The sequence below is a fragment of the Euleptes europaea genome, chromosome 20 (assembly GCF_029931775.1).
Source record: "Euleptes europaea isolate rEulEur1 chromosome 20, rEulEur1.hap1, whole genome shotgun sequence".
Classification (NCBI taxonomy): domain Eukaryota; kingdom Metazoa; phylum Chordata; class Lepidosauria; order Squamata; family Sphaerodactylidae; genus Euleptes; species Euleptes europaea.
The window spans coordinates 21160331-21174538 of NC_079331.1; the positions used below are offsets into that span (position 1 = coordinate 21160331).

General features: G+C 48.9%; 1 protein-coding gene and 1 non-coding gene across 2 annotated transcripts in view; both read right to left on the reverse strand.

The window, feature by feature from the left end:
* Window positions 1-533: 533 nt before the first annotated feature.
* On the reverse strand, window positions 534-605 carry TRNAL-CAG (transfer RNA leucine (anticodon CAG)). The gene has a single exon. It is a non-coding gene; the product is annotated as a tRNA-Leu (tRNA).
* Window positions 606-5413: 4808 nt separating this feature from the next.
* IGDCC4 (immunoglobulin superfamily DCC subclass member 4) overlaps window positions 5414-14208 on the reverse strand; it is a 72755-nt gene continuing 63960 nt past the window's right edge. The window contains exons 19-20 of the mRNA XM_056866122.1: window positions 8672-8833; window positions 5414-5908 (exon numbers count right to left, since the gene is read on the reverse strand). Coding sequence (XP_056722100.1) covers window positions 5414-5908; window positions 8672-8833 — 657 coding nt within the window. The remainder of the gene's footprint in view (window positions 5909-8671; window positions 8834-14208) is intronic.

A 14208-nucleotide genomic window follows, 5' to 3' on the forward strand; every position in this document is an offset into this window, starting at 1 on the left:
TGGGCTTTTGTGAGTTGTAGATTTGGCACTGTGATCACCATCTCTGATTGTGCTGAATCAGGGCTGCATGGAGTAAAAAGGAAGCCAAGGTTCCCTGGCGATTTCCCACCTAGTAATATTTTATGTAGTGATTCAAATGTTTATACCTCGCCTTTCCTCATGGTTCAAGGCGGCTTACAATCTATGCATCCATCAGGCTGTGGCTAGGCCTTCAGGATAGTAGCTGAAGGGCTGGACTTTGAGAAGTGAGATCTGGGTTCAATCTCTGCTCTGGCATGGAGTTCAGTGACTGACTCTGGGCTGCGGGCTATCCATGAAGCTGCCTTATACTGAATCAGACCCTTGGTCCATCAAAGTTAGTACTGTCCGCTCAGACCAGCAGCAGCTCTCCAGGGTCTCAGGCAGAGGTCTTTCACATCACCTACTTGCCTGGTTCCTTTAACTGGAGATGCCGGGGATTGAACCTGGGACCTTCTGCATGCCAAGCAGATGCTCTACAACTGAGCCACGGCCCCTCCCCAAATAAGACTTGCAGGTTCCACCGAGATTTGAACTCGGATCGCTGGATTCTGAGTCCAGAGTGCTTACCATTACACCATGGAACCATGAATCCCAGTGAGAATAAAACGGGAGGGGAATTCTCCTTCCACTGAGGAGGGGATTTAAAACCTGATAGAAATTGGACTGAAACAATCCCCTGGTCAAATCTCTCTGCTGCTCCTTCCTTCAGATCCAGATGGGAAACCCAGCAGGCTTTTGCTCGCACGCACAATTCCCAAGCTCTGTTCCTTCTATTGGCCTCAGGAAACAAGCGTGCAAAAGTCAACAGTTTGCTTCTAAGAAGGTATCCTTCTGGATCAGAACCAAAGGGCCAAAACAGAGGCAAGCCAGTTGCTTCACAGAAGCCAAACTAAGACCATTTATGCAGGGCTGTTTCCTCGCTGTCACCCCGCCGGCTACTTCGGGGCTTTGCTTTGATTATGCTTGCATTTTCCGACCGTTAAGAGATCAACTCGCTCTCCCTGCGAGCTTGCCCACGTTTTCTGGATCCATGTTTAGCCAGCATCCAGGAAACGTGGGGGAAATGCGCGGGGAGAGCAAGGCGACCTGTGGCGGTCAGAAAATGCCAGCATAATCAAAGCAAAGCCCTGAAGTAGCCAGCAGGGTGACCATGAAACAGCTGTGCATAAATGCCCAACCAGAGCTCTCTCTGAGCATGGAGGATCCATTCAGCTATCATAGTTACTAGAACCTCGCTAAGACTCTAATCTGGAGAACTGGGTTTGATTCCCCGCTCCTCCACATGAGTGGCAGATGCAAATCTGGTGAACTGGATTTGTTTCCCCACTCCTACACAGGAAGCCAGCTGGGTGACCTTGGGCTAGTCACAGCTCTTAGAGCTCTCTCAGCCCCACCTACCTTACAGTGTGTCTGTTGTGGGGAGGGGAAGGGAAAGTCGGCATATAAAAACCAACTCTTCTTCTTCTTCTAGCTGTGAGCCCAGCAGCTGCGAGTTCAAATCTCACCTCAGCACAAAGTCATTGGACCAGGGGTCCCCAAACTTTATGAGTTTGCGGACACATGTTGAATTCTGACACAGCGTGATGGGCGGCCACCTGGGAAGCCCAAGGGCAGGAGATGTGGGGTAAACTTTTTAACGATACTGGGAAAGAGCCAGAGAGAGAAAATAAAATCAACTCTGTTGTAGCAGCTGTCACTGAAGTGTTATTTTAATCTTTACAGCCAATCCGATCTGAAATGGGCAATCAGAAGCCCTACTGGGCAGGAGCCCACCTGTCCCTACCCACTTTATGAAAACCCTTGGTGGGCACCAGGAAAGGTGCCACGTTGGGGATCCCTGCATTGGATAGTTGTGCATTTAGGTAGGAAAAATCAAATGCATAATTATAGGATGGGGGAGACTTGTCCTAGCAGTAGTGTGTGTGAAAAGGATCTTGGGGTCTTAGTAGACCAAACACTGAACATGAGTCAGCAGTGTGATGTGGTAGCTAAAAAGGCAAATGCGATCTTGGGCTGCATCAACAGAAGTATAGTGTCCAGATCACGCGAAGTGATGGTATCGCTTTACTCTGCTCTGGTTAGACCTCAACTAGAGTACTGTGTTCAGTTTTGGGCACCACAATTTAAGAAGGATGTAGACAAGCTGGAACGTGTCCAGGGGAGGGCAACAAAGATGGTGAGGGGTCTGGAGACCAAGTCCTATGAGGAAAGGTTGAAGGAGCTGGGTATGTTTAGCCTGAAGAGGAGAAGACCGGGAGGGGATATGATCACCATCTTCAAGTACTTGAAGGGCTGTCATATGGAGGAGGGTGCCGAGTTGTTTTCTGTTGCCCCAGAAGGTCGGACCAGAACCAACTGGTTGAAATTAAATCACAAGACATCAGGAAGAATTTTACTAACAGTCAGAGCGCTTCCTCAGTGGAGCAGGCTTCCTCGGGAGGTGGTGAGCTCTCCTTCCCTGGAGGTTTTTAAGCAGAGGCTGGATGGCCATCTGTCAGCAATGCTGATTCTATGACCTTAGGCAGATCATGAGAGGGAGGGCACCTTGGCCATCTTGTGGGCATGGAGTAGGGGTCACTGGGGGTGGAGGTAGTTGTGAATTTCCTGCATTGTGCAGGGGGTTGGGACTAGATGACTCTGGTCGTCCCCTCCAACTCTATCATTCTATTATCTCTTTCTCTGAGAGTCAGCACTGGTTCTACAGTACGGGCATAATACTGACCCTACGGGGTCGCCGTAAGTTGGCTGCAACTTGATGGCACTTGGCACCGCCATTTTGCAGGGCTGTATGCAACAGCTATTGTTGTCATATACATGAAGTGTTCTGAACAAATGCTAACTATTATTAAAATTGTTGTTATTAATCGCTTGTGATAGGCCATGCAATTTGTCTGATCCTTTTTAAAGCTCGCCCGTTGCAGTTTGTTGTTTGAATCTAACGAGGTAAGGCAGGAGATACACATTTGAAAGAAACAAAAGAGACTGCCACCACATTACATGGTACTTAATTCCCCGAAGTACAAAACCACAAACCATGGGAAAAGGACAAAATCTACTGCTTTTATTTATTTATTTTTAAACAAGCATGAGGTAGTTGTGTTGTTAACAAACAAAAAAACCAATAGAGAAATAGTAGTAAAAACACTACGCTACAACACACTCTACGCAACTGTTTTTTTTTCCTTTTTATAAAATTAAATAAAGATGCTCTGAGGAAATAAGAAATACATTGTCATACATTAAAAAGGAGAGAAAGCAATCAATACCTAAAATATTAGGTACAAGAACCTACGGGCACCTTTCGGCAGAACTCCTTCTACATGCGAGCACCTTTGAAAGAAAAGGGAGCCAAAAATTGGCCCCGTTCCATTCAGTGGCGCTTGCAGGAGGGAAGGTTGCGCTGAGATTGCACCCACAATTAAGGTCAAAAGTCTAGGCTGGCGAGGTGACCCGGTTAGCTGGAGAAGGTTCTCTATTTTCAGTAGAAGTTGTTGGAAGCACTCATAGAGTGTAAAAAAATGCCGCTCTATCTGCCTGCTAGGAATGAAGGGCTGATGCTCACCCAAATGAACAGCTGCTGGGGAGGCTGGTTTCCAGTTTAAGCTCGACACAATCGAGCAAGGACTGTACCGCTTCGGGCGGCAGAGTATGTGTGCGTGCACTGCATAGCTGAACACATTTTTTAAAAAACGTATGCAGAAAATTAGCACGTCCGGCTACATCAAAACCATCTTCCCAGAATTGCAAAGGCAAGCATTCAGACATGCAAACTTTAACTACTCCTATACGTTCATGGTGGTTTAGTCTGGGAGGAGCTGTACCGCTTGGATTCAGCATGGAGCCTGCATGGTGTAGTGGTTATGAGCGGTGGTTACAAGTGTGGAGCCAGTGTGGTGTAGTGGTTAAGAGCAATGGTTAAGAGTGGTGATTCGGACCAGTGGACTCTGATCTGGAGAACCAGGTTCATTTCCCCACTCCTCCACATGAGCGGCAAATCATTTCCCCACTCCTCCACATGAGCGGCGGAGGCTAATCTGGTGATCTGGATTGGTTTCCCCACTCCTACACATGGAGCCTTCTGGGCAACCTTGGGCTAGTCACACTCTAGCCCTTGGGGTCCATAAGAAAATAAGAAAAGCCCTGCTGGATCAGACCAAGGCCCATCGAGTCCAGCAGTCTGTTCATACAGGTGCCTCCAGGAAGCCCACAAGCAAGACGACTGCAGCAGCATTATCCTGCCTGTGTTCCACAGCACCTAATATAATAGGCATGATCCTCTGATCATGGAGAGAATAGGTATGCATCATGACTAGCAATTCATGTGGAATTATTTGAACCAGTTCAGCACAACTTCCCAATACCTACTTCTGCCTCCAAGCGTCTCAAAAAGATGGTTATGATCTACTGTATAGGAGGTGGCAGGTAAGTCCAAGAACAACAAAGAGCCACGGCCTTTATCTATATTCAGACACAGATTGTTCACTAAAGCTAGCAGAGCCACCTTTGTCCCATAACCTGGCCTGAAGCCAGACTGGAAAAGATATAGAGCAGATGAGTTATCCAAGAAGACCTAGAGTTGGTCTACTGCTGCTCTCTCAATCACTTTAAGAACATAAGAAAGGCCATGCTGGATCAGACCCAGGCCCATCAAGTCCAGCCGTCTGTTCACACAGTGGCCAACCAGGTGCCTCTGGGAAGCCTCCAAGCAAGACAGCTGCAGCAGCAGCATCCTGCCTGAGTTCCAGAACACCTCATATAATAGGCATGCTCCTCTGATCCTGGAAAGAATAGGTATGCATCATGACTAGTGTCCATTTTGACTAGTAGCCAGGGATAGCCCTCTCTTCCATGAACATGTCCATTCCCCCCTTAAAGCCTTCCAAGTTGGCAGGCATCACCACATCCTGGGGCAGGGAGTTCTACAATTCAACTACACAGTGTGTGAAGAAATACTTCCTTTTATCTGTTTTGAATCTCTCACCCTCCAGCTTCAGCAGATGACCCCGCGTTCTGTTACTTTGAGGGAGAAATGCAAATGGTGAAGGAAAGGCTGTTGTCAATTTTCTCAGAGAAGTCCTTTTCCACCCTCACACACCTGAAGTTGCCTTATCCTGTATCAGATCATTGGTCCATCAAGGTGAGTATTGCCTACTCAGACTGGCAGCTGCTCTCCAGGGTCTCAGATCTCTCTCAAGGTCTCCTGCCTCATCCTTTTAGCTGGAGGTTCCGGGAATTGAACCTGGGACCTTCTGCATGCCATGCTCTGCCAACTGAGCCACATTCCCTCCCGTCCTTTCACCCAAACTCTGAATTACGAGGCTATTTAGTACCCTCGAGGACATTACGCTATTTCTAGCTGTGCCAGGGTCAACAACTTAGTCAACTGTTCTCTTCAAAGATGGTGCGTGCACGCCACATTCTCAAACGCTGTGGGAGAACTAATTAGACTAGAAAGGCCTCCACAGAGCAGGACCTGTGACTGGCTCGTGGGGAAAACATCGCCGGGGGCGGCGTCCGCGTTCTCTCCCTCTTCCTGAAGGAAGTCAGAGTCCCCGCTCCCCACTGAGTCATGGCGTTCCCCAGGCCCGGTAAACCCGGCGGCCATCTTGTGAGTCTGCCCCTCAGTCCTTAACAACGCCCCGGAGGCGTCCAGGTCACTCTCCTCTTCCTGGCTCTGCTCAGAGTGGCCGGGAGAAGCCTGCGGAGACGGGTCTCCCTCTGTGGGGAGGGGTTTGGGGGCCCCGTCCTCAGCGAGTGGCCCTCCGGAGTCCAGGCCGCGGAGCTCAGAGTCGTCATCTCTGTCGGAGGCCGAGAAATCCGAATGGACGATGACCTCCGCTTCCATCCGGTTGAGGCTTCCGGGCGCTTCTTCCTTCCTCCCTTCATTCTGTATGATTCGAGAGACAAAAGAAGAGAGAGAGACTTTCAGTAAAATATTTCCAGGGTCATCTACATTCAAAACAAAAAAACAAAAACAGGAGGTGAGTCCTGTTACCAAAGCGACCATAACCGCTGAGAGCCAGCGTGGTGTAGTGGTTAACAGCAGTGGTTTGGAGCGGTGGAGTCTGATCTGGAGAACCAGGTTTGATTCCCCACTCCTCCACATGAGCGGCGGAGGCTAATCTGATGAACTGGATTTGATTCCCCTCTCCTACACATGAAGCCAGCTGGGTGACCTTGGGCTAGTCACAGTTCTCTCAGCCCCACCTACTTCACTGGGTGCCTGTTGTGGGGAGGGGAAGGCAATTGTAAGCCAGTTTGATTCTTCCTTAAGTGGCAGAGAAAGTCGGCATATAAAAACCAACTCTTCTTCTCTTCCTTGTTGGGCTTGGATCGACTGGAAGATCTCCACAGACAGGAATGGGGCAATTTTTTAACAGATTCCCCTGCCCCGCTGCAGCCTTCCGACTCCCCCACTCAAGAAGAATTTGGAGGAAGTCATGCTCTACGGATGGATATTAGTAGTCTATTCCCTTCCATCCTAATGGATCTCAATTCCCTCCCATCCTAGTGGATCTTAGCTGATGTTCAGATCGGCAGTAAACTACCTTCTGAGTGCTGAAAAAAACACATCAACCTGGGAAAATGCCGGTGCGCAAAAGGGGAGGGGGAGGAGAATTGTAGTTGGCCAGACACCTTGGAAGCAAGCAATCCCAGAGGCTCAGAGGACTCCTTACACCTGTTGTGACAGGCAGCGTGGTGTAGCGGTTAAGAGCGACGGACTCTAATCTGGAGAACTAAGTTTGATTTCCCACTCCTCCACATGATTGGGGGACTCAAATCTGGAGAGTCAGGTTGGATTCCCCACTCCTCCACATGAGTAGCAGACTAATCTGGGGAACCGGTTCGATTCCAAACTCTTCCACATGAGCGGTGAACTCTAATCTGGAGAACTGGGTTTGATTCCCTGCTCCTCCACATGATTGGTGGACTCAAATCTGGAGAGTCAGGTTGGATTCCCCACTCCTCCACATGAGTAGCAGACTAATCTGGGGAACCGGTTCGATTCCAAACTCTTCCACATGAGCGGTGGACTCTAATCTGGAGAACTGGGTTTGATTCCCTGCTCCTCCACATGATTGGTGGACTCAAATCTGGAGAGTCAGGTTGGATTCCCCACTCCTCCACATGAGTAGCAGACTAATCTGGGGAACCGGTTCGATTCCAAACTCTTCCACATGAGCGGTGGACTCTAATCTGGAGAACTGGGTTTGATTCCCTGCTCCTCCACATGATTGGTGGACTCAAATCTGGAGAGTCAGGTTGGATTCCCCACTCCTCCACATGAGTAGCAGACTAATCTGGGGAACCGGTTCGATTCCAAACTCTTCCACATGAGCGGTGGACTCTAATCTGGAGAACTGGGTTTGATTCCCTGCTCCTCCACATGATTGGTGGACTCAAATCTGGAGAGTCAGGTTGGATTCCCCACTCCTCCACATGAGTAGCAAACTCTAATCTGGGGAACCAGGTTCGATTCCAGACTCCTCCACATGAGCGGTGGACTCTAATCTGGAGAACCGGGTTCGATTCCCTGCTCCTCCATATGAGCAGAAGACTCTAATTTGGTGAACTGGTTTGGTTTCCCCATACGAAGCCTGCTGGGTGACCATGGGCTAGTCACAGTTCTCCCCAAACTCTCTCAGCCCCACCTACCTCACAAAGTGTCTGTTGTTGGGAGGGGAGGGGAAAGATTCTCCTTTTTGTTTGATTCTCCTTAAAAGGTAGAGAAAGTTGGCATATAAAAACCACTTCTTCTTCTTTTTCAAGCCGAACCCAGCTAAGAGCTGCGCATGCCTGGGTTGTGATGCTTTTGTTTGTGTATATCCTGCTTTTCTCCCCAGCTGGGACTCAAAGCGGCTTAGTATATCATTCTCTCCTCCTCCATTCTTTCACAACAACCCTGTGAGGTACGCCAGGTTGGGAGTTTGTGACGGGCCCAAGACTAATAACAAATGTTATACTGCGTTCAACACTACATATGCAAATTGTCCATTAAAATATATGGAATAAAGCAGCAGTGTTGAAACATAAATTCAGCGATGAGACAATGAGGCGATGAGACGGTGTTCTAGTAAACATCAGTTTCAAGCTATCTTCATCAGTTGTCAGGTTCAAGATGCTCAAACTGGGGATGTAGTTTTCATTCTCCCAGTCATACCTTGTTTAACTATTTGGGTCTTTTCTTGGCCTCTGTGCTGGTTTTTGAGTGACTACCAGGAGGTTGGCAACTCTAGCCTCGACCCTGGCAAACATTTGGATGGGAGCCCTCCAAGGAATACCAGGGTCCTGACGGGCAGAGGCAGGCAATGGCAAACCACCTCGACAATCTCTTGCCTTGAAAACCCTGTGACTAGACAGACAAAAAACAAAAAAAGCCACGTATACCTGAGGAAGGAATCAATTTGTTTTTCCCAGCACAGGGAAATCAGTTTGCAGAAACCAGTGGGTCTCCGGATGACAGTGCAGGAGGCAAAATTTGCATCACATACTGCACTTTGAGAACACCAATGTTTCTTGAAAAAGGACAGCAGATACACAAGACAGGAGCAAGAACCCAACTTTGCAGTCCCCAGCATTCCTGTACAAGGAACGTTGGATGCTTCCCTTCCTGTCTAAAGAGGAAGCGTTCCATGCTTGGAATACGCACCATAACAGCCTCGTAGACCAAAGCGTGTAACGAGAGGTTCTGCCCCCCGTTGGACACCATCTTCAAGACTCCATTCATCGCCGCGGCCGCATCTTTTGCAACGGTCCCTCTGTAGTTGGTGACGGTACTTGGCCAGCTGTTTGGCGGCTTATCCCACGGCGGCTAGGAAAGCAAAGGGAAGGAATTATTTCCAGTGCCACAACATTCAAACCCGCCCTGGAATAAGAGGCAACATGGAGGGGCAATAAAAAGCAATGTTGTTGCAACACCAGAATGCCCAAAGTTTCAAGACCTCGTGGGGAAAACACACACACACGGGTAAAAAAAAAAAAAAAAGATTATAGGAATATAACAGAGCTACAAAACTGAGGGGTGCTGGATTCAACAATAAAGAAGAGAAGAGTTGGGTTTTTTATATGCTGGCTTTCTCCACCACTTAAGGGAGTCTCAAAGCGGCTTACATTCACCTTCTCTTCCCCCTCCCCACAACAGACACCCTGTGAGGTAGGCGGGGCTGAGAGAGTTCGGAGAAAACTGTGACTGGCCCAAAGTCACCTGGCTGGCTTCATGTGGAGGAGTGGGGAAACCAACCTGGTTCACCAGATTAGCATCCACTGCTCCAAACCACCACTCTTAACCACTATACCACACTGGCTCTCATTCTCCTTGAGGTGGTAAACTTGTGCCACTTCAGGTGGACGTTCAATGTTATTTACATTTAATAGTAGTCGTAATCATAGTCGTAGTCAAAGAAGAAGAAGGAGGAGAAAATCATAGAATTGGAATAGAGCCAGCGTGGTATAGTGGTTAAAAGCGGTGGTTTGGAGAGGTGGACTCTGATCTGGAGAACTGGGTTCGATTCCACACTCCTCCACATGAGTGGCGGAGGCTAAACTGGTGAACTGGATCTGTTTCCCCACTCCTACACATGAAGCCAATTGGGTGACCTTGGGCTAGTCACACACTCTCAGCCCCACCTACCTCACAGGGTGTCTATTGTGGGGAGGGGAAGGGAAGGTGGTTGCAAGCCAGTTTGATTCTTCCTTAAGTGGTAGAGAAAGTCGGCATATAAAAACAAACTCTTCTTCTTATTCTTCTTCAAATGCTCTCAGTCTAACGTACCACACAGGGGAGTTGTGGAATTAAAATGGAGGTGAGAAGAACGAAGTCAGCAACTTTGGGTCTCCATTAGGGAGAAAGACAGGTTAAGAGGCAACATGAAGCCAGCTGGGTGGCCTTGGGCTAGTCACAGCTCTTTTAGAGCTCTCTCAGCCCCTACCTCACAGGGTGCCTGTTGTGGGGAGGGGAAGGGAAGGTGATTTTAAGCTGGTTTGATTCTTCCTTAAGTGGTAGAGAAAGTTGGCATATAAAAGCCAACTCCTCCTCCTCCTCTTGTTGTCCAGCCCCCCTGTACAATGCAGGAAATTCACAGCTACCGCCCCCCACACGCCCCCTGTGACCCCTACTCCATGCCCAAAAGATGGCAAAAAAAGCCCTCCAGGATCCCTGGCTAATCTGGCCTGGAGGAAAATTGCTTCCTGACCCCAGTTTGGGATTACTCTGGGCATGCAAGAAAAGGCCACGAGAGCCAAGCACAGATACAACCCTTCCTGCCCTCCCTTCTCATGATCTGTCTAAATTCACAGAATCAGCCTTGCTGTCAGATGGCTATCTGTGTGTGTGTTAAGTGCCGTCAAATCTCTTCTGACTTATGGCGACCCTATGAATCAAAGTCCTCCAAAACTTCCTATCCTTAACAGCCTTGCTCAGGTCTTGCAAATTGAGAGCTGTGGTTTCCTTTATTGAGTCAATCCATCTCTTGTTGGGTCTTCCTCTTTTCCTGCTGCCCTCAACTTTTCCTAGCAAGACCTTTTCTAGTGACTCTTGCCTTCTCATAATGTGACCAAAATACGACAGCCTCAGTTTAGTCATTTTAGCTTCTAGGGTCAGTTCAGGCTGGATTTGATCTATAACCCACTGATTTGTTCTTTTTGGCAGTCCACGGTATCCGCAACCCTCTCCTCCAACACCACATTTCAAAGGAGTATACTTTTTTCCTGTCAGCTTTCTTCATTGTCAGCTTTCACACCCATACATAGTAATAGGGAATACGATGGCATAAATTAACCTAATCTTGGTGGCTAGATGGCCATCTCTGCTTAAAAACCTCCGAAGAAGGGGAGCCTACCACCTCCCAAGGAAGCCTGTTCCACTGAGGAACCACTCTAACTGTCAGGAAGCTATTTAGCCGGAAACACTTTTGATTTAATTTCATCCCAGAAGTAATAATAATAATCCCTTCTTATAGAAATCTAGCATATCAGGATTCTTCTTAGGCTCCACTCTAGCCTTCTCCCTGACTTGCAAGTTTTCTATGTGAAGGGATTTGAAAATGAGGAAATAAGTCACTTAAGCCCTAACCTGCAGTCTGAAGAAGTATAGCCAGCCCAGATACAAGAGAATAACCGAAGCAAAATGCTTCACCAAGAAGATCAGGAACTATAAAATGATACCAATTCACATCATTTGGGGGGGGGGTATGATGTCTTCCGCTTCTGATAGGGCGAAAACGCATGGTCGCTTTAGCCTCCTTAATTCTCCGTTTCAGCCAGGATTTAGCCAGGATCGAACGCACGTTTGGCGAAACGCATGCGTTCGATCCTGGCTGAATCCTAGCTGAAACAGGGAATAAAGGAGGCTAAAGCGACCGTGCATTTTTGCCCATAGGCAGCAGCAAAGAAGTCCCTCCCATATACATCCTTCTCAGCCCAACACACGGGTACTCGCACTCTTGCACACTGGTTTCACCAGCACGGATTGTCCGTGTCATCTAGCTTTACGACCTCACAAGGACAAGGCTAATCTGGTGAACTGGGTTTGTTTCCCTGCTCCTCCACATGAAGCCAGCTGGGTGGCCTTGGGCTAGTCACAGCTCTCTTAGAGCTCCCTCAGCTTCGCCTACCCCACAGAGTGCCTGTTGTGGGGAGGGGAAGGGAAAGCCGGTTTGATTCTTCCTTAAGTGGTAGAGAAAGTTGGCGTATAAAAACCAACTCTTCTTCAGGCAGGGGGTTAGTGTTGTTGTTGTTCTGTCCTAATCACCATTGATTTGGGAGGGGGTCTCATATGCTCAATGCCACAGAGTCCAATTGCCAAAGAGGCCATTTTCTCCAGGACAACTGATCTCTATCGGCTGGAGATCAGTTGTAATAGTGGGAGATCTCCAGCTAGTACCTGGAGGTTGGCAACCCTACCGTAGTGGGCAGTTGCTGCCAAAACAATGTTATTTTAATTTGAACAGCCAATCAGATCTCCAGTGGCCAATCAGAAGCCCTGCTGTGCAGGAGCCCCCTCCTAGTCCCACCCACTTTCTAAAAATACTTGGTGGGCACCAGGAAAAGCGTTGGTGAGCACCGTGGTTCCCACGGGCACCACATCAGGCAGACTGTAAGCTCTAGCCCTGCGGCAAACCCATAAACAGATTTCAGCAGACGGCAAATCCACAAAAGCAGTTTTATTGGTTAGAATCGACAGTTTCAGAAGCCATATTCAAAAGGATACTAGTAAGGGTCAAAGGCAAGGCACATTCCCCACCACTTCAATAGCACAGTCCGTCCGGCAGTGGGGGGGGGGGTAACACATCACTAGGGCTGTTGATTCGGTTCGGCCCGAACTGAAAATCAGCCGAATTTCCCCTGATTCGGTGGTTTTTAGTTCGGGAGGAACCGAACTCAAAACTGGCGGGCAACCGGGGGGGCCGAATTCAGCGAGTTCGGGAGTTCGTGAATAAATTCGGCAAATTCAGGGCCGTCAGTAAGCAGCATAACCGTCAGTAAGCAGCATTCTCCTCCCCCGGCCAATCGGTGGCCAAGCTGGGTCTTCTTCTGGCCAATCAGTCAGGATTGAGTACTGGAGGAATCAGCTGATGTGCGGCCCGGCCAGGGAGAGAGAGAGAGAGAGCGAAATCCTCGTGAGTGTGTGTGGGGGTGCTTGTGCACATTCGCTCCTTTCTGTGGCTGCAGGGGGCATATTTTTTGGGGTACAGACACAAAACTTTCACTGGAGCTTCAGATGAAGCTTCTTAAGATACCCCCCAAGTTTTGTAAACATTGGGTCAGGGGGTCCCGAGATATGGGCTCCCCCCTTTTTCTTTCCATGGCTGCAGGGGGCGCATTTTTGGGGGTACAGATCCCAAACTTTGAGCAGCGTTTCAGACCAGTGTTCTTAAGATACCCCCCAAGTTTTGTAAACATTGGGTCAGGGGGTCTCGAGATATGGGCTCTCCCCCTTTTCCCTCCCCCCTTTTCCCATTTATGTGGCTGCAGGGGGCGCTTTTTTGGGGATATAGCCCCCAAACTTTTAGCATAGCTTCAGTCAATTATTCTTAAGATACTACCCAAGTTTTGTAAAGATGGGTTCAGTGGAGGCAGAAATATCGCCTCCCCCCTTTTCTCTTTCCATGGCTTCAGGGGGCGCATTTTTGGGGGTGCAGATCCCAAACTTTGAGCGGAGTTTCAGACCAGTGTTCTTAAGATACCCCCCAAGTTTTGTGAACATTGGGTCAGGGGGTCCCGAGATATGGGCTTTCCCCTTTCCCCTTTCCCCTTTTCCCTATTGGGATGAATGGATCAGCCGATCCTGTGCATCTCCAGAGCAAAACGTCCCGTGCCTAATTGGAATCATCTTGGATTACAAGTCCTCTTCAGCCCCTCTTGATGGAACAGAAGACAGCCACAGTAAGACCCCTTTGGGGGCTTTAATCTATAATTTTTCTCCTGTGTATGTGTGTGGTGTGGGGGAAAGCAGAGTCTGTGTGTGTGGGGGGAGGGAGCAGTTTCTGTGGGTGGGGGGGAAGCCAAAGGGGGCTTTCGTCGGTTCTGCCTGGGGTGTGTGTTCCCCCTCGAGTCTCTCGCTCCCTGGTTTGAGGGGGGAGGTTTCAGTTGTGTGTTGCAAAGGTGTTGTTTAACAAGGTTGTGTTGTTTTGCAGTTTTGCAAATTTCTCAGCTGTTGTCGGGGCTGGGAGCTTTGTGCGTGGGCGGCAAGCTCTGCTGAGAGATGCACATTAAGGATGGGGGGACCCCTTTCAGGGCCCATATCTCAGCCCCCCCTGACCCAATCTTTACAAAACTTGGGGAGTCTTTCAATAAACGTCCTTTGAAGCTCTGCCGAAAGTTTGGGACCTCTAACCCCAAAAATGCCCCCCCAGAGCCGCGGAAAGGCGCGATTGTGTTTTTAATGGCTTTATTCGGCCGAATTTTTTTCCGAACTTTGAATTCCCGCCGAATTGAACGGATCCGAAGTGGGGGAGTTCGGACTTCGGCATATCCCGAATCTAAACGGGCCGAATTCGGCCGAATCCGAACTATACCGAATTTTTTTAAATTCAACAGCCCTACACATCACACTCCTGCACATTAAACACGTCTGCAAAGTCCTGATATTCGGGTGGCACTTGGGTCGGACTGGAGGTGTCCGAGGCCAGGGCAGGAGTTGGTTGATTACGGTTTTATGTCAAGCTGTCTTTGAACTCTGGCTGCCTT